The 23,556-nt window shown below is 39.3% G+C and overlaps 1 protein-coding gene across 2 annotated transcripts in view; it reads right to left on the bottom strand.

Moving 5' to 3' along the window:
• Positions 1 to 765: 765 nt before the first annotated feature.
• The window catches only part of Nsrp1 (nuclear speckle splicing regulatory protein 1), a 32,463-nt gene continuing 9,672 nt past the window's right edge, over positions 766 to 23,556 (bottom strand). For both annotated transcript variants that reach the window (XM_075991589.1, XM_075991588.1), the window contains exons 3-7: positions 9,655 to 9,711; positions 5,557 to 5,685; positions 4,559 to 4,766; positions 3,781 to 3,889; positions 766 to 2,018 (exon numbers count right to left, since the gene is read on the bottom strand). In XM_075991589.1, coding sequence (XP_075847704.1) covers positions 1,067 to 2,018; positions 3,781 to 3,889; positions 4,559 to 4,766; positions 5,557 to 5,685; positions 9,655 to 9,711 — 1,455 coding nt within the window. In that variant the 3' untranslated portion in view covers positions 766 to 1,066. The remainder of the gene's footprint in view (positions 2,019 to 3,780; positions 3,890 to 4,558; positions 4,767 to 5,556; positions 5,686 to 9,654; positions 9,712 to 23,556) is intronic.

Below are 23,556 nucleotides of genomic sequence, written 5' to 3'. Positions count from 1 at the left end.
CCTGGCCGTCAGTCCCAGGGCCTTGTGCATGTCAGGCAAGAGCTCTACTACTAAGCCTTGTCCCTAACCTGGTAATCACGTTGACAAGTAAAAAAGGTGGATCAAATGCAGAAGCACATCACTTTCTTTAAGTCAAGTATGCTGTGGATCAAAACGCTATTTAGACAACATACATTATCTATGCTTTAACACAAATTTCAGAACATATACCATTTTTTCTACTTCTAAAATTTATGTATTTTAACTTGAAAGACAGTATTCACAAAATATTTTCTGCAACAAGAGAAACATGACACACTGGGAATGGGTCAGTCACGTGCCTGCAGTTCTAGCACTTGGGAGGCTGAGACAGGAGAATCACCTGAGCACTGGAGTTCCAGAAGCATGGGTAACGAGCAGGACTTTGTCCCAGTAACAACACAGCCCCTCCCCTCCCCACCCCACTCCACCCCATCCCACCTCACCCCCTGAAAAATTCAGCCCCTTAAAAGCAGAACAAAATAAAATTTAAAAATTTGAAGCTGGAGAGACAGCTCAGTGTTTCAGAGTGCTTGCTGCTCTTACAGAAGATCCAGGTTTGATTCCCAGAACTCACATGGTGGCTCACAACCACCCGTAACTTCAGTTCCAGGGGATCCAATGCTTTCTTCTGGCCTTCTCTATGGGTACTGGGCACTCACTTGGTGCACTTCTTACAAGAAGGCAAAACACCCATTCATGTAAAATGAATAGTTAACACAAAACCAAAAGAAAAATCTCAAAAGCAACATTATTAAAGACTTATTTTAATGGTTTTAAGGAAGCCAATTTTCCTCACAACGGATCTACTGGAAGATTTAACACTATGATTCTTGAGTACAATCAACAAAGTGTTACAGACTAGGAAATATCTCACAAGTCCAGCCGCGCACTGAACCTGAAAGAACTGACTTCTGACTTCACAAATTTTGAAATATACCTTAAAAAAATACCCTCCAGTCACTGTTCACATACTTGTCTGCTTTCTTAAAGCAAGTTCCAGGGGTCACAATGTTCTATGCTCAGGAACTCCAGACCCTGGCAGCCATTAGTCATCTTCTTTCTCAATGTAAGTCTTTGCATTAATCCGCGCCATCTGCCTGGCCAAGTACCTGTCTCTAGCTGACAGCACAGTCTCCTCACTGCTCCGCTTTGCAAACTTGCTCAGGGCCTCAGGCGGCCTCTCCGGCTCACTGCCCTTCTCCTGCCTCTCCTCTGCCAGTCTGTGCTTTGTTGTTGGTGAGGTTTCAGAACGAGAGGGCTTCTCTTGATCCCCTTTGTCCTTTTCCACATTTCTTATTCTGCTGGATTTTTCCTGCTCAAGAAATTCGTCCTTTGGTCTAGACCTTGGACTGCTTTCCCTTCTGTCTCGACTTCGTTCCTGTTTTTCCATCTCTCTGTGCCTACCGTTGCTCTCATATCTCTCCTTTCTTCCTTTCTCACTGTATCGGTCCTGGTCGTGACGGTGTCTGTCTCTCTCTAGTTCTCTAGAGGAGTGTGTCTCCCTTTTCCACTCTCTGTCCTCTCTCTCTCGCTGTTCTCGTCTCCTCAGTTTATCTTCGTGCTCATGCCTCTTGCAGTAGTCATCTTTGTGATCGGCTTCTCTGTGCCTGTGGGAACTCTTTTCTTTGCGGTGGCCGTGGTCCGTGTGCCGGCTCTCCTGCTCTCTGGCCTGCCTGTCCTGGTGATGACCTCTTGACTTGGGGCTTCTGGAGTGGTACTTGGTACCATGCCCTCTCTCTTCACTAGATGATCGTGAGTGGGTATGATTCTTGTGATGCTTGGGGTGTTTCTTGGAGGCTTCTGTGTCTTCTTCCCGTCTGTAGTTTACTTTACTTCCTCCCCTTTCATCGTCATCACTGCTCTTAGTGTCAAAATCGCTGTCAGCATCTGGGTTTGCCTCCTCTTCACTAGTTTGAAGAGCACAGTTCTGCTGTGGTCTCTCCTCTGAATTTATTTCATCAGAGTAACCCCTGGGCTTCTCTTCTTTTATTCCAGTCCTAAAATAAAATTTAAAAACATCATATAAATACAAAATGCTACTTTCTTAGTTGTAGAAAGCAAAGGAACGCTCATGTAAATTCTCACAAAACTCACAACAACTAAATCATATTTACTGTCTGATGCACAAGACTGATGCCTATTTGTCTTTTAAATTAGGACTTTCAAACAGCTGGGGGCATTTTAGTATTGACAGACATAAAACAAAGAACACAGTCCTCCTCTCTTGGTCCCCAGAACCTTCAGGAAAGAGTCTGTATAGGTCTCATTTTTCTTTCTAGTTCTAGACAAAGAATAACTGGGAAAAGTAAGGTTTGCCATGAATCTAAGTTCTATTTTCACAACATAAAGTTCAAGCTGTGACTACTAGATTTTTTCATTTTGTTCTGAGAAGTACTAGAAACTTAAACACATGAGGGTAATTTCCCACAGAAAACAGTACCAAATCTAATTCTAAACATTACTATTTAAACTGTCCTAAGACTAGAAAGGCATCATTGACCTGATACAGTGTCTCAGTGCCCACCACAACAGGAAAGAAACTGCTCAGTCTTCCTGGCTGCTGCCATCAGCAATCCTGACATTATCACACCACCTGCACTTGCCAGCTGTGCGATCAACTCGGTGATAACACTCACACGTGACTGTTGTTCCTAGTGCTGGAGGACTGATGTAGTGAAATATCCCATCCAGCAGTGAAGCATGTCAGTCACGTGTTCTAAAACATCCATGTGGGGGGCTGGAGAGATGGCTCTGTGGATAAGAGTGCTGACTGCTCTTCCAGAGAACCCAAGTTCAGTTCCTACCACCCACATGGCAGTTAACAGCTGTCTGTAACTCCAAGATCTGACACCCTCAGATAGACATACATGCAGGCAAAACACCAATGCAAATAAAATAAAAATAAATAAATTATATATATAAAAAAAATCCATGTGTCCTCTCAGATTCTCCCTTTTACATTCAGCTAGTCTGTACACATGATATAATTACTTACTAATTCTATAATAGCTTAAAATTTTATCTGAAGTCTCCCAATCCTTTACTTTTCCAGATCAGAGATGCGTAATGGAACTGTCTACAGAAATGGTAATACCTACAAATAGATATTTGTACAAATAGATATTTGTCTGATAGGGCAGTCATCAGCCAAAAATAGCACCATAGTACCCGAAATGTAACTAAGATTAAAATTTTAGATTTAAGTTACTCGAATACCCAACACCTCACTCCTGCTGATATCAGACAGGGTGGTTTTACTCTCTGAATTGTAAATATGACCTCTATGGAGGCTGGGTTCTGCTCAAGAAAATAAACCATTTTTGTATTAAATGCCATCTAATGATCACGTACAATTACATGCTGTACAACCCAGTCCTATGCCAATCTCTTCTTGTAGTAATTGTTCTCAGGCACCAGGGTCTTAAATATTTTTCCTTTAAGAAAGAGTACACTTTGGTTTTGTTTCTCCTTTAAGGCCATACATAAGACCCAAAGAGCACTTAAACAGAAATTTTGTACACTAAAATGTTTTAATATAAACTAGCAATTGTTTTGTGAATTGTAGAATAAAAACCAGGCTGAACAAAATCTTTAGGTTTTGAAGTTAAGAAACTGTAAACTCCACTCACTCACTCACTCACTCAATTAGGTCGTGTTGGTTTTGCTGTCCACTCAAGAGTTTACAACGACTCCTAAATCGCATAACCACAGACTGTCAAGGGTATCTTTCTAGTAAACATTCCACTTGCCACCTCTTACCTGGCTTCACGGAAGCTGGACTTAGGAACTGCCTCTTCACCAACTGCTTGATTTAGCAGGTGCCTATAAAATCCACTGAGATCTTTCTGCTTGGTCACATCCAGTCGTGCTGGGAAGGAAAGCAAAGACAAACTGAGAATATGGATTCAGCGAAGCACAGTGCAGCTGCACTTTACACACGCAGAGCACATATCATACAAAGGTGTGTAAACATCCTCTAGTCCAGGAGTCAGGAGTACGCTCTTAGTGCTTAATTGATTTTTCTGTCCACGCACACACCTGTGGTACTTGGTTCTCTCCGGCCACTGTGTAAGTTCGAGGGATCAAACTCAGGCTTGGTGGCAAGCTCCTTTACCTGCTGAGCCTCCAGATACAACTTCACAGATTAGTTAGTTTTCGTTCACTTGAAGTTGGAGAGCATTTGTAATTAAATTACTGGTAAGTACTCAATTCAATGGCTAAGATATTCCTTAGCTGCCGATTACTAATGATATTCTTTTTCTAACTGCCCAGTTAATGTTCCTTGAGTGGTGTTAAACATTTTCTCATCTCAGAATGTTATTAGAGTTTAAAGTTTATTTATGTTCTGGCAAATGTAATGTTGTTATGCCCTGTAAATGTTTTTACATTGCGAGTATCTAAGACAATGTAATAAAATAAGGACTAAATGAAAAGCCCAACAGGAGTAACAGTGACGTAAAGGCGCAGTCCTGCCTCTACCACCAGCACGGACACAGCCCTGCAGTCACAGCAGCAACCTGTCCCCTCCCTCCCTCACCTTCCAGGGCAGCAGCCTTCTTCTCTCTCTCCTCCTCCTCAGCTCTCTCTTCAAGTTTTTTTTTATAAGCAGATGTCACGAATGCCTCTTTATCATCAAATTCTCCCTTTTCCATCTCTCGCTCTCTCTGTATTTTCTTTTCCATTCTTTTTTCCTGTTCCTTTTTTCTGATCTCCACTGCTTTTAGCAAATTGTGAATGTATTTGGGCTAGGGAAAAATAAAAGTATTTCAGAAAGAGGAAAAAATTTATACCCATTAATTTAGAAATGTTTAGTCTAAGTAATCTGTCTTTTCAAAACTCAGAATAAATCTGCTAGTGAAACTGCCACTGAGATGGTTTCCACAAACACCTGAGTGTAGCAGACGGAGCAGCAGCACACACGTGGAACCCTTGCCTGTGGGAGTCAAAGGCAGGCTGGTCACACCAAGTTCAAGGCTAGCTCAGTCTAATACCCAGGTCAAGGCAGGTGATGGCTGGAGAGACCTGCCCAGCCTCAGCTTCCTCACTTCTGGTTTTCTCTTTAGTTTGTTTTACCGAGATAACGTATGACACAGTCCGAGCTGATCTCGAACTTGCTACATATCCGAGGATGGCTCTCATCTTCTGACCTTCCCACCTCAGTCTCCAAAGGCTTATCACTATGCCTGGCTCTAAAGTACTGGGATCTAAAGGGTGTGCCGCTGCACCTGGCTACATGATAGTCTTAATTCAACAAATGAATGAATCAGAAAACAAGCCAGGAGCAGTATAAATCTAGTATACAGAATGAGTATAGAAAAATTTTCAAAAAATTATAAGGTTTCAAGGTAAAAAAAAAATTCAAAAATACTGGATAATTCACTTGACATCTGCTAGGATCTAGATTCTAAACATTAAATCTATAGTTTAGAATCAAAAATTCATTTTAATACCTAAATTTTTACTGAAGTCATTTTAAAATAATACCAAACAAACAAACAGGTCAAGACCAACAAAAGTTGTATTTCAGCTACTAACCTTTCGATCTTTCCCCAAAAGCAATTTGGGATTACTTTCTTCCTTTTTTTTCTGCATTTCATCATAAATGCTGTCATACTCATACACAGTGGAATCTTCTGCAAGAGCTTTCTGAATCTCCAGTTTGGTCTTTAAAAGAAGCAGATGTTTAAAAACTATGCACCAGTCAAAAGACACCACTGAAAGTCTTACTTTTTCACAAAGGCTCATAAGTTAGAGATATATCTTAAAAACCGTACCAATCACATTTCACGACAGGAAACACGAATACAAACTCTACAGCAGACCATCTGGGTGAATCCTAGCCCCACTTACTTTGAGCAATTTGTGTGCTTTAATTTCACCTCACCTAAAAAAAAATGACTATTATATCTACCTTCTAGTAAGTGTTTACAATAAGCTATGACATTCTGAATTATACATAATTATCCACATTAAAAATTTAAAAAGTCAAAGGCACAAATGAGTAACATGCAGCCCTGGCTTAATTTTTATGTTATATTTAATAAATTAGGTTTCCTAATAAATTGTTAAGTTTTCAAAAGTATGATCATAGGAAACACATTAAAGTTCCTAAAAAAAAATCCAAAAACAGCATTAAATGGGAGCCATATTACTATTAATTTTTACATTAACAATCATATAATGTCCTCTGCTTTTATCATGTTCCTATCTTTGTTCTTTCTTCTTACAAAATATCAAAATCTTATCTAGAGGCTGGAAAGATGGTTCAGGGGTTAAGCGCACTGGCTGCTCTTGCAGAGGACCTGGGGTCGATTCCCAGCATATGCCACATGCTGGCTCATAAGCATACATTAACTCCAGTTCAGAAGATCTGATGCTCTCTTCTGGCTTGAGAACATCAGGTATGCAAGTGGTGCACATACATGATGCACATATACATACAAGTAGGCAAAAAAACTTATACATATAAAATAAATCTTAAAAAAAAACCTTACCTATGAGTTTCAGAGCTACCACGACCCCTGCATCTTAAATGAGGCCATCTCTGAGAAATTTAACTACCAACACTGTATTTCTTTTGAGTCTGATAAACATGTAAACTGCAGTATTCAATGTTTTTCTTTTGAGATTTATTTTATGTGTATTTTGTCTGCATGTATATCTGTGTACTATATGGTTCCTAGGAGACCAGAAGACGGAGTCTAATACCCTGGAACAAGAATTAACATGTGGTTGTGAGCCGCCATGAGGGTGCTGGACCTGAACCTTGGTCTTCTCCAAGAACAGCCAGTACTTTGATCTGCCCCGAATGCCTATGTTTAATGTTATCACCTTTTTACTGCTCCACGAATAAAATACGCTATACATATTTATTTTTTCTTGAACTGCTGTACTGACTTGATTAATACAGATATGAAGAGTGGTTCTTTTTAGTGATATGATTATTCAAAACAATCTACCTGGTTATCTTCAGGTTTCTTTGCAGTGCTAAGGGTTGAACCCAAGGCCATGTACATGGTAAACAAATCCACTACCACTGAGCTACAGCCTCAGTCTGTCCTAGGTTTCTACACTAAACCTTCACAGTCTAGAATAATGCACATATAAATGAATAAATTTGACTGGAATATTGTTAAAAATACCAAGAATCCCACATTCTGGATTTCTCAATATTCAGAAAATGAATCACAGTAAACTGCTGCTCCCTCCACAACTAGCTGGGAGAATCCAAAGAGAGAAAAATGCCATCTAAGAAATAATATACAGCCATCTCCAAAACCAACAACAAAGCATCTGGAAGTGGTGGCACATGTAATCACAGCACCTGGGAGGTAGAGGCAGGAGGATTAGGAGTTCAAGAACAGGGATGGCTACATAGTGAGCTCCAAGCCAGTCAGGGCTCCAGAATGAGATCCTGTCTCAGAAGACAAAACCAAAACACAGGAATGCTCTGAGGTAAATATGCAGCTTTCAGAAATATCAGACAGGGCATCAACAACAGATTCATGGGCTCATCTAAAAATCTAAGGGGAAGGAAGGGCTGGACAGATGGCCCAGTGGTCAAGGGTATACACTGTTCTTGCAGAGGACCCCAGCTTAGTTCCCAGATCCTACATTTGGCAGTTCACAACCACCTGTAACTCCAGCTCCAGAGGATCCAATGGCCCTGGCTAGTGTAAATACCCAAGGATATGCATATATCCACATAAAGACACCCATAGTTACACATAATTAAAAATAATAAAAACTAAAGCCAGCCAATTAATTTGTCTCTTACAAAGTTTCTGTAGAAATTTAGAAAAAGCTAGCAATAGTAATAATGCCATATTATAAGCCCTAGGACAACGCCAGACATTAAGGTCCCTAAAGTGGCTACAATATTGTAACATTGGGAAACATTTTTGTAGGGTTTTTAATTAAAATTTCACTGTAACTAATTCTAAGAACTTAAAAAGCTGGTAAATTACTTCCAAAAAAAACACCAACAAAAAAAGTCTCTGAATAGGAGCTGGTGAGAGGGCTCAGTAAGTACGATGACAGGAGCGAGCAGTCCTGAAGCTAGCCTCAGACCTTCACACACAGGCTCATAGCCACCTACAATTTAAAAAATAAATGTAATATTTCTAAACTAAAAAACTAATTAAAACAAAATAAACCTGAAAAAAAGTATTATGAAGCAATGCATAGTGATATAAGCCTATTATCCCCACACTTGGTAGGCGGAGGCAGAAGCATTACAAATTCTAACCAGTCTAGGTGATAAGACCATATATAAATAAATACACTAAAACAAACAAACACAATGTAGGGCAGGACAAATGGCTCAGCAGCTAAAAGCACTTGATGAGCAAAACTGACCCTCGTGTTCAATCCCTGGAACCGTGTACAGGAGCAGGAGGTGGTGGCACACATCTATAATCCCAGCACTGCTGCAACAGGGTGGGAGGCAGACACAGGAAAGCAGGCCAGAAGCAGTAATGACTAGAAAGACCATCCAACCAGGCGAGGGAGGACCGACTCCTGACTTCACACATGCATATATTCTCTCTCTCTCTCTCTCTCTCTCTCTCTCTCTCTCTCTCTCTCTCTCTCTCTCTCTCTCTCAGACACACACACACACACACACACACACACACACACACACACACACGCCTTAGAGTAGAAATACACTTACAAAGTGTACATATTGCTAGCTCATTCTGTAAATGCTAGCTATCTTGGCATTAGACTTTTTCCAATCTGGGTAATCACACTAAATGCTGTTCCCTCATGACAAACAGTACTCTTCCAGTGAAACAGGTAAAATATAAAAATGTCACTATCAGTTCTGGATAATTCATGTCCAAATAAATAAAGACAAGGAAGAAGAAGGACCATTAAGGGATCATCCATTTCCTAGTTCCTATTTTCTTGACAATTTGATAAATGCAACCAAACTTCATGGTAAGCTGGTTTGGATTTAAAGCAGAAGAGGTAAAGGGGGAACAAAGGAAGCAGAGGGATCCCGATGGGAAGGCACAGCAGCGGCAGCTGAGCAGCTGCACCTGGGCCACAGTCTCAACGTCGCTCACTGCATTATACTTTGGACCATCAAATCTGAGATTAGCTATTATAGAAGCAGAAATTAGTACATTTTAGATCTAGTTGTGCCACAAAAAGAGCAACTGACACCTTCTCATTCAGAAGCACGGGTGAGTTTTAAAACCTTTAAAAGATACTGAATGCACAGGAAGAAGTGCTTCCGTCACTAGGGTGCTCCCGATAGAATCACTGTTACACAGGACCTGGCTACTCCCCACTTCTTGGCAGATGAATTCGAAGTAATTGTGAAATCACTTTGGCTGTGGCTAGACTTTTTTCTTCTGACAAGTGAGTTCCAAGCAAAATTTAATAAAGAAACAAATCCTAACAACCCATTACCAGATGGCCGCTGAGTCAGTTGGAAGCAAAGGCGGCTTAATCTACAGCCTGTGATAAAGAGCTAATTCTATCTTCCTTTAGAATTCATAAAGAAAGTCAGCAATCGTATAAACTGGGAAATACTTTACACATTTAAGAGATAAAATGACTTCATTACACACATTTGTTCTGTTTAACTTCCAGTAGTAGGTACCAAAACTCTTTCACCCCTACCTGTTTCATGGCCTGCTTCTTAGCAGCTTCCCTCTGAAGGCTTTCACTCACGGAGGTCTGCAAGACAGAAAAATGTCACTGTTTACCTAATTCAAATTTCCTTTCCAGTATTCTGGTTGGCAAAGGGTTCCTTATTTAAGAGTTAAAAAAAAGAAAGGTAATATTAATTAAATTAATGTTAAGGTCTTTCCCCCTAAATGTTAAGAGACAAATTAACTTCCATTGTAATGCATCAGAACAGGTTCTAAGGCACTAAAAACAAAAACAAAAAAAGGTGGTTGTGAATTTTGTACACTATACATCTGAAGTGGGTAATACAAAATAATGAGTTATGGACATATATGGGAGTTTGAGGCCGGCCTGGTCTACAAAGTTCAGGACAGCCAGAGCTGTTACACAGAGAAACCCTGCCTCAAAAACAAACAAACAAATAAATAAACATCACCCCCAAAGGACCTGCAAATAAATGGCTAACAGGCATATGAAAAAGCACACTCAGCATCACAAACAGCAAGAAAGTGTGAATGAACTGGAGCTATAAGACACTGCCTCAATCCTGTTGAAATAGCTACTATCAACAAGACCAGTGCTACAAGGACTGGGGAACAGAGAGTCCTGCAAGGTAGTCACTTGGGAAAACAGGGTGGAGGTTTCAGAATGAATCAGAAACAGAACTACAAAGTAACCCAGTAATCCTACTATTGGGTATTCAGTCACAGAGAATGGAACCAACATGTTACAACACTATCAGTGTGGTCAAATGTATTAGTCACTGAACCCAAATTTCCCCAGGAAGCAGTACTTTCAATAAAATTTTTGTTTGTCTTATGAAACAGAGTCTCACTACTGTAGCCCTGGCTGTCCTGGATCTTGCCACGTAGACCAGGCTGGCCTTAAATCATACAGATTAGCCTGCCTCTGCCTCCTAAGTGCTGGGATTTCAGGTGTGCAACACTATATCCTATCAGATTATCAATTTAAAACAATATATACTTCCAATGTATTTTATGTCTATCCTTCTAATTAGTGCAAATTAAATGGATTTTTATCTTCCTTTCACAAATCAGAGAAAGCAATAACATACATATAGAAAACAAAACCTTGATATATAGCTACTGCCAACACTTAATTATTAGCCTTAGATAATAAGGAAGAAGTTGAAAATAATGTTCATAAAGCAGCTCAGGAATGTGAGTTCCAGTTTTCACAAATATGTCAAATTCCCCTGCTTCAATATTCCTACCATTTAACAATTCCCACCTCACAATATACACACGACTGGTTCAAAGGGGGAAAAAGACTGGATAAATATGCTTAAACTACAAAATATACTCATTAGTTGATTAAAGTAAGATAAAATATAAACATTTGAATCATCCTAAAAGTAAAAAACAAAAACCCATAAAGATACTTAAAAATACATTTTCTGCCAAGAAATTTCAGGGAAAGAAGCCTACGAAACCTGAAACCTTGCAAATGTTTTAATTCACCAACACTTAGCACCTAAGTAAGTAAGTTTCGGTCTATTTTAGTTTCAACTAAAAAAAAAAAATTATTACTTATTCTACAGGTACCCCTCACAAAATTCTAAGGGTTAAAGATAAAAGATGTAGTCAAGTATGGGCATTGTAAATTGCACAAATGGGTCTTTGCACTCCTCATTTATTCTATGAGAATAAAAATGCTCCAACTGACCCAGTGTTTGCTACATTGAATTTAGTGAGATCTAGCCTAAAAGGGAGACTTTTTGGGCACCATTTGGCTGAACTGCCTCGTGGGCTGTGGTGATTAACGAGAAGCAGCTCTGCAAATATTGCTCGCATGCTTCACTAAGAGGCTCTGGAACTATCTGAAAAACTTAGATACTAGGTCACTATATTAACTTCTTCTAGTCATAATCTTTAACTGAACCAAAGTTTTTCATTTTTTTTGAGTTTTTTTTATTTTTAATTTATTTATTTATTAAGGATTTCTGCCTCCTCCCCGCAACCGCCTCCCATTTCCCTCCCCCTCCCCCATCAAGTCCCCCTCCCTCATGTGCTCGAAGAGCAATCAGGGTTCCCTGACCTGTGGGAAGCCCAAGGACCGCCCACCTCTATCCAGGTCTCCTAAGGTGAGCATCCAAACTGCCTAGGCTCCCCCAAAGCCAGTACGTGCAGTAGGATCAAAAACCCACTGCCATTGTTCTTGAGTTCTCAGTAGTCCTCATTGTCCGCTACGTTCAGCAAGTCCAGTTTTATCCCAGGCTTTTTCAGACCCAGGCCAGCTGGCCTTGGTGAGTTCCCGATAGAACATCCCCATTGTCTCAGTGTGTGGGTGCACCCCTCGCGGTCCTGAGTTCCTTGCTCGTGCTCCGTCTCATTCTGCTCCTGATTTGGACCTTGAGATTTCTGTCCCGTGCTCCTCTGTCTCTGTCTCCTTTCATCGCCTGATGAAGGTTAATATTCATGAGGATGCCTATGTGTTTGTCTTTTGATTCACCTTCTTATTTAGCTTCTCTAGGAACATGAATTATAAGCTCAATGTCCTTTATTTATGGCTAAAAACCAAATATGAGTGAGTACATCCCATGTTCCTCTTTTTGGGTCTGGCTTACCTCACTCAGGATAGTGTTTTCTATTTCCATCCATTTGTATGCAAAATTCAAGAAGTCCTTGTTTTTTACTGCTGAGTAATACTCTAATATGTATATATTCCATACTTCATCCATTCTTCCGTTGAAGGGCATCTAGGTTGTTTCCAGGTTCTGGCTATTACAAACAATGCTGCCATGAACATAGTTGAGCATATACTTTTGTTGTATGATAGGGCCTCTCTTGGGTATATTCCCAAGAGTGGTATTGCTGGATCCAGGGGTAGGTTGATCCCGAATGTCCTGAGAAACCGAAACACTGCTTTCAAAGTTTTTCATTTTTATAGAAATTAACCTATCATTAAGTATGGGGGGGAGAGGCATCTATTGCCTTTTTTTTCTGAAACAAGAGTTTACTTATCCACTGCCCAAGATAGCTCTTAAAGAAAAACAGTTCAAGAACTGATGCTTCTTTTCAAATGGCTCATAGCTATGATCTGTTGTGTTGGAAATTTATGAGATCAAAACTCCCTGTTAAGAGTGTGTGTGTGTGTGTGTGTGTGTGTGTGTGTGTGTTTTGTTTCACTGTGTAGCTCTGGCTGTCCTGGAACTTGCTCTGTAGACGAGGCTGCCCTTAACCTACCTCTGCCTCCCTAGTGCTGGGTGGGATTAAAGGTGTACACCACCATGTCTGTTTTCCCCTGTTCTTTTAATTTTTAGACCATTTACTCATGGTTCTGTAACTCAGCAGCAATCTGTTATGGGCTTAATTTACTCATATTTATACTAATTAAAAATGCAAAACCTGGGCTGGAGAGATGGCTTAGTGGTTAAGAGCATTGTCTGCTCTTCCAGTGGTCCTGAGTTCAATTCCCAGCAACCACAAGGTGGCTCACAACTATCTATAATGAAACATGGTTCCCTCTGCTGGCCTGCAGGCGGATATGCAGGCAGAACATCGTATACATAATAAATAAATAAAATCTAAAAATTACAAAACCTGCTTAACAGAGGAGTGTGTGATATTTTTATTATGAGCTCAGACTAAAGATAAAACCAATTGTACTTATCTACAGAACACCAAAAGAGGAAAAAATTTGGCTTAATATCTTATTGGGACTTAAAATTGTCATGCTTTTAAGTGCATGAGGAGGTCAAGCACAAAAATTTACTTTGATTTAATACTATAATATTTCAGAAGTTGAGAATTAAGATTTCAACTTAATTTTTAAAATAGTTTTATTATTTTAAACCATCACCTGAGGATTTTGCTGTGTAGAAGACACCACCCTAAGTACTATTGCCAGTAAAGAGACACCTAATAAAACTCTGCTCAAACATTTATATCATGAAAATGTTTATATCATGAATATATATGAGTCACTCCCAATAAATTAAAATTTCAGAAATTATACAATTAAAATTTCAGAAACTGCCTACCTTTGTTGCCAGCCTAGCACTGGAAAGGTATTGGTGGGCAGATCTCTGTGTGTTCAGGGCTAGCCTGGCCTATGGCGTTGAGTCCCAGGCCAAAAAGAACTATATAAGGAAACCCTGTCACAAAAATATGTCGTTTTCCCCACAATATATCAGGAGTGCTTTGATAGGACTAAGGTCATTTCTCACCGAGACGCCAAGAATAGAAACAACAAAAGCCACCCAGCTTTCTCGGAGAGTTTTGTATGAGCTCCTATCCTGTGCAGTTCTGTTTCTTTTGTTCACTCGAGTACATAAACTTGACTTTGACCTATTTCTGGCTACACACTCTGGATTCACCTATTTTTGGTTACCTGCTTTCTGTTCTTAAAAATCAATCTTACACTGCAGTACATCTTTATTCTAGACATAACATGGAGTTTAGACTCAGGTGCTGTACTATAATTTGCCTTTTATTTGTAGATTACATTTCTGATTTTGCACCCTATTAACTTGACTTTACATGTTTTAGCTCTGGTTTCTGTTTCTGAATATTACCTGAAGCAGGCACTTTACTGACCGAGCCTTGTCTTCAGCCCTCTATTTTTCTTAGATTTGTTTTTTAGTTTATGTTTATGGGTGTTTGTCTGAATGGAATGTCTGTGTGCTTGGTGCCCCGATGTCCTTGGAGCTGAAATTATAGGCAGCTATGAGCTGCCGTGTGGGTGTGGAAATCTGTGAAGAACAGCCAGCCGCCGGGCGAAGGTGGCGCACTACGGTGGCGCATGCCTTTAATCCCAGCACTCAGGAGGCAGAGGCAGGTGGATCTCTGTGAGTTCAAGGTCAGCCTGGTCTATAGAGTTAGAGATCCAAAACAGCAAAGGCTACACAGAGAAACCCTGTCTCAAATCAAACAAACAAAAGACTCTGGACCACACTTTCTCCTAGCTCTTTCAGTCAGATGTAGAAGGGACTCACTGGTTTCAAGGTCAACCCGGACTACCTAAAGCAGTGGTTCTCTATAGTTGCATATCAAATATTTACATTATACTTTATAACAGCTGAAAAATTACAGTTATGAAGTAGTAATGAAAATAATTTGTATGGTTGGGAGTCACCACAAGAGGAACTATATTAAGGGTTGCATTAGGAAAGCTGAGAATCACTGACCTGAAGACTTTGTCTCAAATATAAACTCAATCATTTCACATGTGGCTCTACATGGAGTGGTGTGCCCTCACCTCTTAGTATATAACTAATAATAATCTGTCAATAGTATCAACTTCATGTCACCAGTGACCTCTATAAATTAAAACCCACAGGTACATTTAGAGATTATAATCCCTATGTGTGCATGTGCATATATGTATTGGAATGAATTCTATTCATATATTAAAAATAATCCATTTGGGGCAGCAGAGATAGTTCAGGAATATCAGGAGTGCATACTGGTGTTACAAAGGATTCAAGTTCAGGCCCTAGAACCCACACTGGGTAATTCAAAACTACCTGAACTCCAACTCCCGGGGGTTTTACACACTCTTCTGAACTAAAGCACCTGCACGCATGTGCACATACCCCCATGTATCCACATGCAGACACATAATTAAAATTAAAAATTAATTAAAAAAAATTAAGTCTTCCTCAAATAGGATTTAGGTAAGAAATGAGTGGTTTGGTGTTTAAATATGTAATTTAAAAAAATCACATGAACAGGGGCTGGAGAGATGGCTCAGTGGTTAAGAGCATTGCCTGCTCTTCCAAAGGTCCTGAGTTCAATTCCCGGCAACCACTTGGTGGCTCACAACCATCTGTAATAAGGTCTGGTGCCCCCTTCTAGCCTGCAGACATACACACAAACAGACTATTGTATACATAATAAATAAATAAATAAATAAATAAATAAATAAATAAATAAATAAATATTTTTTAAAAAATATCACATGAACAGAAGAAAAATAGCATCACTCTTCTTTCAATAGGTTTCAGGAATGCATTTGATATCTATTTGATTTATAGAAACGTGTGGGGATAGCTAGATACTTCAATAGGTTGAAGGTTAAGGCACTTGCCACCAAGCTTGGCAATCTGAGTTTGATCCCTGGGGCCCATAATGTAGGAGAAAACTGACTCCTAAAAGTTTTTCTCTGACCTTCACATCCATGGCATTGCATGTACCCACACACACAACACAAAATAAATATGTCAGCGATCAATTACTAAAAGGGGCTGGAGAAATGGCTCAGCAATTAAGCACACTTGCTGCTCTTCCATAAGACCTGGGTTTAGTTTCTAGTGTCTACATGGTGGCTCGCAACCATCATTGACTCCAATTTGGGGTATCTGATACTCTTCTGGCCTCCTCAGGCACCAGGCACACACACACACAACACACACATAGGCAAATATCCATATATACAAAATAAAAAAATAAATAAAATCTTTTAAAAAGTTTTGACATGGGCTGGAAAGATGGCTCAGCAGTTAAGATCACCGGCTGTTACTCTAGAGGACCTGGATTCAATTCTCAGCGTCCACATGGTGGCTCACAACTGTCTAAGACTCCAGTCCTCGGGGATCTGATGCCATTTTCTGGCCTCTGCAGGCACTGTATGCACATGGTATACAGACATGCATGCAGGCAGAACACTCATACACATACAAAAGATTTAAAAAAATAAAAATGTCAATAAATTCTAAATATAAAAAAATCTCTAATTTGTTAAAGTTTATGTACTAAGAGACAAAAAAACCCCAACAAAAACATCGAACAATATGAGAAAACATTAGAAGCTCCTACACCTGGATACATACCCCTAAAGAAACTTTTGTAGACATTATACTGGGAAATTTACATGATCCCCCCCCCCCCCCCCCCGCTTAGAGCACCATTATAATAGCAGGAAGCTAAAGGTGATTTAAGTTTTTACTCTTAAATGGGTAAAATAGTCAATATATATGGTGTAGTTAGATACGGTCTTAACTGAAAAAAAAAAGATGAGATCTATAACTCAAACTCTCAAATATCACATGGTGTCTGGGATATAGCTAAGTGGTAGAAGACTTGCCAAACATGCATGAGGTCCTGGGTTTAATCTCTAATACAACAAATGAAATGAAATTTAAAGACTACCAGCTTGACATGGTGGCACATGCTTTTAACCCAGTACTAGGGTGGCAGAAGCAGGTGAATCTCTGAGTTCAGGGCTACATAGAGAGGCTCTGTCTTGAAAAAAAGAAACAAAAACCAAAACAAAAGTTACCTAGAGAAAAATAATATATTAGCTCGTCACATCATGGTATGCTTAAAGAGGATAGTAAGAGAGGATGAGGGATGTGGTAGACAGGGAACTAGTAGAGCCCGCAGGACAGAGTCACGTGCAGGCTAATGATGTAGTGTGCCTTGAAATGACAGCTGCTAGTAACTACTCAGAAGTCTGCTGTGTGTCCAATGGCTCTTGCCTTTGTTGAAGCAACAGTATAGTTCCAGAAACCAGACAGCTGCTCTACATATTGCATGTGCTAATGTCATGAAGAATGCAGTTCTGAAATTACTACCTGACCTGCTTTGTATGATAATTTCTCTGAGATAATAACTTAAAACGTGTGAGTAGCATAAAGGTAATGTATAAGGTCAGTTTTGGATTGCTCATAATGAAAACAGTACAGTTCCCTAACACACACAGTGTAAGATCCTGATTAAAGGAAAAAAAAAAACTCAACATATTTTTTATATCTCATGTTATAACAACCAAATTTAGTGACAGAAAAACAAGCATTTTAGGGGCTGGAGGTAGTGGTGCACGCCTTTAATCCCAGTACTTGGGAGGCTGAGGCAGGCAATCTCTGTGAGTTTGAGGCCAAGGTAGGGCTGTTACACAGAAAAGCCCTGCCTCAAAACCCATCCCCTCCCAACCAGTATCTTATAAATTTTAATGAAAACATACGTATATAGAATGGTATCTCTTCCCCCTTTCTTTAACTTATCAATAAGATAAAAATTCTGTATGTTTTTTCAGTTAGAAACACAAACTTATTTTCAAAAGCATCAATATAAACCATGCTGGCAACAGCTAGCACACTCAGAAGAGTCAAAGGTCTTATTATCCTCCCTCTGAGAGTGCAATTTTAATGAAATAGACTTGACAATGTATTTCTCTTTTTAAAGACAAGAAATAGTTTGGGACCCCATAGATGATAGCAATGACCAAGTCAGGTGTGCAATGTGCCCAGGACAGACTTTATTAGAGTTTTGTTATAAATACACAGTCTCTTGACACTAAAGATGTAGTTCTTGCAGATAAAGCCGGGAGGCAGGAAATGAATCTCCTCCCAAATGCTGCTTCTTATCTTTAAAGTAACCTCAAATTATTACTAAACTAATAAAGTAATTTTGTTTCAGAAAGTGATCTGATCTATTTTATTTTGTGCCTTTGATAAGTCCAAGAGTGAGATGTGGGATTATTACTTTTTGTCTGACTATAAACACTGAGACATGTCATAAAAATAAAGGAAAAATCTTTTAAAATGATTTTTATGGTAAAGCTGAAATAAGCAATATCAAAGCCTGTCAGTATAGTATATGAAGATGTATACAGTTTTGGACAAACCAAAAATAACCCTAATTTTGCTATTTAACTCTGCAAATTTAGAGGTAAAAATTTTACTGGCTTCTAATTAAAAATTGTCAGTTAAAAAGGATAAGCAAGAAAGAGGCAATTAGCTTGTATATAAATCTAATAAAACAGTAATAATCCCAAAAAATAACTATGAATATTAGTGACTTATTTGTAAAAACTTTATAATGCTTCCTGGCTAATAGCTACAGTCCAAACTGAAAATTAAAATTGCATTAGAAAGCCACAAAGGGGCCAGGCTACTAAATATTACCATCAAACACCAAGTGGGATGGAGACAGTCCAGGAAACACTCAACAACTAGTGATTCATGATGGTGGTGACTGTATACAGAGGAAGGACTGCAGTAACACACATACAACTTACTATACATCTACCACGCGTCACACACCAAGCTAGGCACTTAAGATCGAGACAGAAGGCAAGTAAGGAATCAAACTACCCAAGGAGACCGGAGACCGTGTGTGAAGAAAGGTAGGAGTGGCTCCAAGGGCTGAATAGCAGAAGACAAATTAATCGGGGGTTCACATTAAAAGCAGCAGTAGATGTGGACTTTTATATATTGCCTTCTTTGAGAAAGGCAAGTAACGGATTTCATCTCTGCCCTTAGCTGGAAATAATGCAGGAGCAGACTGACGAGATGCTTGGCTTAGGGACAGTAGGAACTGGAATCTTGTCTAGTCTGCAGGATTCCACTGCCCCAGGACAACAGGCTAATTCAACAGTAGAATGCTTGCCTAAATGTATGTAATAATTTGAAAAGGACTGAATAGGATGGAGGTAAGAAATACTTCAAGCAAAAGAAAAATGTCTTCAAGAGCAAGTTCAACTGCCAGAGTAAAAAGCTCACCAAGCACTGAGCCTAGACACACCTTAGGACAGCGGTTTCCTACATGCGGGCCAACAACCCCTTCACGGGGGCCACCTAAGACCACTGAAGAACAAAGATATTTACATTATGGTTCCTAACAGTAGCAAAATTACAGTTACGAAGAAGCAATGAAAATAATTTTATTATTGAGGAATCACCACAGCACACTTAGGAAGGCTGAGAACCACTACTCCAACAGAATGTAATTTCTTTCAAGATCTTTTTAGACTCCTTAAATTATTGAGGACATAAAAGACCTGTGTCTCTATGGACAGGTTTACCATATCAGAAATGAAGACTATCAAAAGTGGTAAGATGGGGCTGGAGAGATGGCTCAGCGGTTAAGAGCACTGACTGCTCTTCCAGAGGACCCGGGTTCGATTCCCAGCACCCACATGGCAGCTCACAACTGTCTGAAAATGCAGTTCCATGAGATCTGACACCTTCACACCAACGAACATAATAAAGTTAAATAAAAAAGTTTAAAAAAAAAAAGTGGTAAGATGACTCAATGGATAAAGGTGCTTACTGCCAAGTCTGGAAACTGAGTTCAATTCCCAGAATCCAGGTAGGGAGAATCAAACTCCTGAAAGTTGTCCTCTGACCTCATACGCACTACAGCACTAAAATATGTACACCCTAAATAAAATCAAAATTGTTTAAATATACTTCAAAGAAATTAAAATTAACAAGGGCTGGGTATGGTTGTATAATAATAATCCCTATACTCAGAAGGAAGAGACAGGAGGATTGCATGTCCCAAAAGGCTATTATTTTTTTAAAGAACTCCCCCCTCATCTATACAGTATCCTGTCTGCATATATTCCTGCGCACCAGAAGAGGGCACTAGACCTTACTATAGATGGTCGTGAGCCTCCACGTGTGGTTGCTGGAAATTGAACTCATGACCTCTGAAAGAGCTGCCAGTGCTTTTAACTGCTGAGTCAGCTTTCCAGCCCCAAAAGGCTATTATTTAAAAGAAAGAAAGAAGCCAGGTGTTAATGAAAATGCATCCAGAAGTAGAGGCAGAAGAATCACTCTTGACTACATAGTATATGCAAGGCCAACCTAGACTTTACATTGAGATCCTGCTACAAAAAAAAAAAAAAACACAGTGGGGGCTAAGAGAGATGACTTAAAAGTTAGGAGCACTGAGTACTCTTCCAGGGAATCCAGGTTTAATTTCTAGCACCCACATGGTGGCTTAAAATCATTTATAACTTTAATTCCAGGGGATCAATTGCCTGCAAGCAGTATGCAGACATACATGCACATAAAATAAAATTTAAAAATAGCAAAAGATGCATTTTATGTTACATATTGCAATTTAAAAAGTTAGTTGTACATATATGCCAAGACCAAGTGGGGTTTATGTTAGTATTTAAAAGAGTGGTCTCACTTTAGGAAAATTTATCAACGTAATCCACAATAGTAACAGATACTGGAAAAAAAAAAACAGCTAACAAACTTTAATGCCTAATACAATTTTTTTTTGGCTGTCCTGGAACTCACAGAGATCCACGAGCCTCTGCTTCCTGAGTGCTGGGATTAAAGGCGTGCACCACTACCATCTGGCTTCCTTTTTTGGGAGGAGGGTGGTGGTATTAATACAATTTTTAAGCACTCACAATTATTGGAAAATTTTCACTAACTTACCTTGTGTTTCCAAACACTACCAACTTCATGGCTTATAAAGATTTATACTGGCACTGGGGTGTAAGTGGTATACAGACACACATGCAGGCAAAACACCCTTACATGTTAATAGAAATGAATATATATTAATTATTGTGCTGTAATACAGTTCTGTAGGAGAGGCTTGCCTACCATGTGTGAGGCCCTCAGTTTAATCCTTAGCACTACAAAAATAAGTAAGTAAATAAATCTAGAAACACTATACCAAATCAAGTAGGTGTTACACGATAAAACCAACAGCAAGCATTCTTCTAAAATCAAAACTTAGGAAATAATGTTCCTAAGAACACATGTTGAAAACTAGGAAAGCCAAAGATCTCAGAAATGAAAAGCAAGAATAAAAGAACTAGTGAAGAGCATCAAAAAAAAAAAAAAATGACAGGAAAGCAAGAATGAGTTCCTTTCAGAACACCAATGTTAGTTTATCACAACAGTCGGAGAAACAGTGTGCTAACCATAGCCTGGCATGGTGGGAAATGCCTACTCCCAGCACCCAAGAGGACAGGGCAGTAGGATCATTCAAGCCCAGGAGTTTGAGATCAGCCTGGGCAATATATGGAGAGCCTGAGAATTTATCTCCAAGCAAGCAACCATGAAAGCAAGTTAAGCAGGCAGTTTTGAAAGCTCTGAAGTAAGGCAAATACAGAGTTGTAACTCTAGTGTTTGGAAGGCTGAAGCGGGAGGGTCACAAGCTTAAAGTTAGCCAACACCCAAGGAAAATCAAAACAGATTTCCAAAACACTCCTGCGGATCTTGAAGGCCATATAAGACGCCCCAGAGGACCCTGAGCATTGAAGCGATACGGGAGTAGAAACTGGCAGAGCTGTAACTGTAGGTCTGAGGTACCGCAGGCAGGCATGAGATAACATGAACACAACCCACTTTGTCATCAAGTCTGGGATTTCACTAGCTCCGAGTGTTGACGTAAATCTCTCCATCAAATCATTAGCTGTCAACTAAGATAACAGACTTCAATGGCAACAAAAGAACATAAACCTTATAGAATTAATTCAGAAAAGTTACTATCAAAACTGGCTGGGATGCAGCTAAGGAATAGTATATGCTTTGCACATACAAGGCTCTGGGTCACTAAAATATGTAATAATAATTAAACATTTTTAAAAAGCATGGGGCTGAGGAGAGATGACTCAGTGGGTAAGAACACTGGGCTGAGCCGGGTGGTGGTGGCGCACGCTTTTAATCCCAGCACTCGGGAGGCAGAGGCAGGCAGATCTCTGTGAGTTCGAGGCCAGCCTGGTCTACAAGAGCTAGTTCCGGGACATGCACTAAAGCTACAGAGAAACCCTGTCTCGAAAAAAACAAAACAAAACAAAACAAAACAAAACAAAAAACACTGGGCTGTTCTTCCAGAGGACCTGGGTTCAATTCCCAGAACCCACATGGCAGCTCACAACTGTCTGTGACTTCAGTTCCAGGGGATCGATAACCTTATAAAGATAAACATACAGGCAAAACAGTAATACACATGAAATAAAAATAAATTTAAAAAAGCAAACAAACAGAGATTTTGTCATTGTTGTTACTATATGATATGACTTTAATCTCCAGTTTTCAGGCAAAAACGTTATGTTACCCATAATGGACAAGTTATGTCTGAAGAACTAAAAGAAACCATTTCTAAAGAACTAAAGAAAAGTATGAGCAAAGTGTTTCATCAGAGACCAAATTATCTCAACAAATTAGAGATAGAAATTACTGTAAGGAAGGAAGGAGAGTAGGAGAGAGAAATGGAAGGAAAAAAGCAAGAGAAAGGAAGATAGAAAATTCTGGAGTTGAAAAATACAAACACTATATTGTGCACTAATTTTGGAAGGGAATTTTTTTTTTTAATTATTTTTGCTTTTCGAGACAGGGTTTCTCTGTAGCTTTGGAGCCTGTCCCGGAACTAGCTCTTGTAGACCAGGCTGGCCTCGAACTCACAGAGATCTGCCCACCTCTGCCTCTCTAGTGCTGGGATTAAGGGTGTGCGCCACCACCACCCGGCTGGGAATTTTTAATTTGCCCAACTTGGGTCTATTTGGTCAAAAGCACATAGATACAAACAAGACTCACAAAGTAATTTTATTTATCTATAAAGCTTAAGATCAGTATCACTCTCCTCTGAGAGGGCACCCCTAGCTCACCGTCTTTACCCTCTCAGCACTGCGCACAACTCGGACTCTGGTCATTCTGCCCATTTTTGAACATCTCAGCAGTTTAGTGCATCCTTGTCTCTGTTTTGTTATGCTTTCTTCTCAATGCTGGACAAGATTTTTAGCAAAATTTCAGAATTAAACACCTCACTGTTGCTATTTAGACACACCTAGTATCATGAATTTAGTAGGAATTTAGCAGTATATGAGAAAATATAACATTATTAGCTGTCATTGGAATAATGTATATTTCCTGACATTTTCATGAATATAATATACTTTCTATCTATATAAAACTGTCATTTATTTGAATGATACAAGACTACATGCAGAGCAATAGGAAATTATCTTATAAATGATGAAAAGCCACAGGTACATCAATTCAACTCTATTATAATGCTCAGCTAGATTAAAATTTTTATTTGTCTTATCATCGATTAGCCAAACAGGCTTCCATCCAAAATGAAATTAGCTTTTCGTTATAAACCATAAATGATAAATGCAGGTTTTTGGTAATTTATGAATTTTAGAAATGTAGTTTTTGTATCTTGACCTAAA

The sequence above is a fragment of the Microtus pennsylvanicus genome, chromosome 11 (assembly GCF_037038515.1).
Source record: "Microtus pennsylvanicus isolate mMicPen1 chromosome 11, mMicPen1.hap1, whole genome shotgun sequence".
NCBI classification, from domain to species: domain Eukaryota; kingdom Metazoa; phylum Chordata; class Mammalia; order Rodentia; family Cricetidae; genus Microtus; species Microtus pennsylvanicus.
Note: the sequence above shows the minus strand (reverse complement) of the source record. Positions and strands in the feature narration are given on the sequence as shown.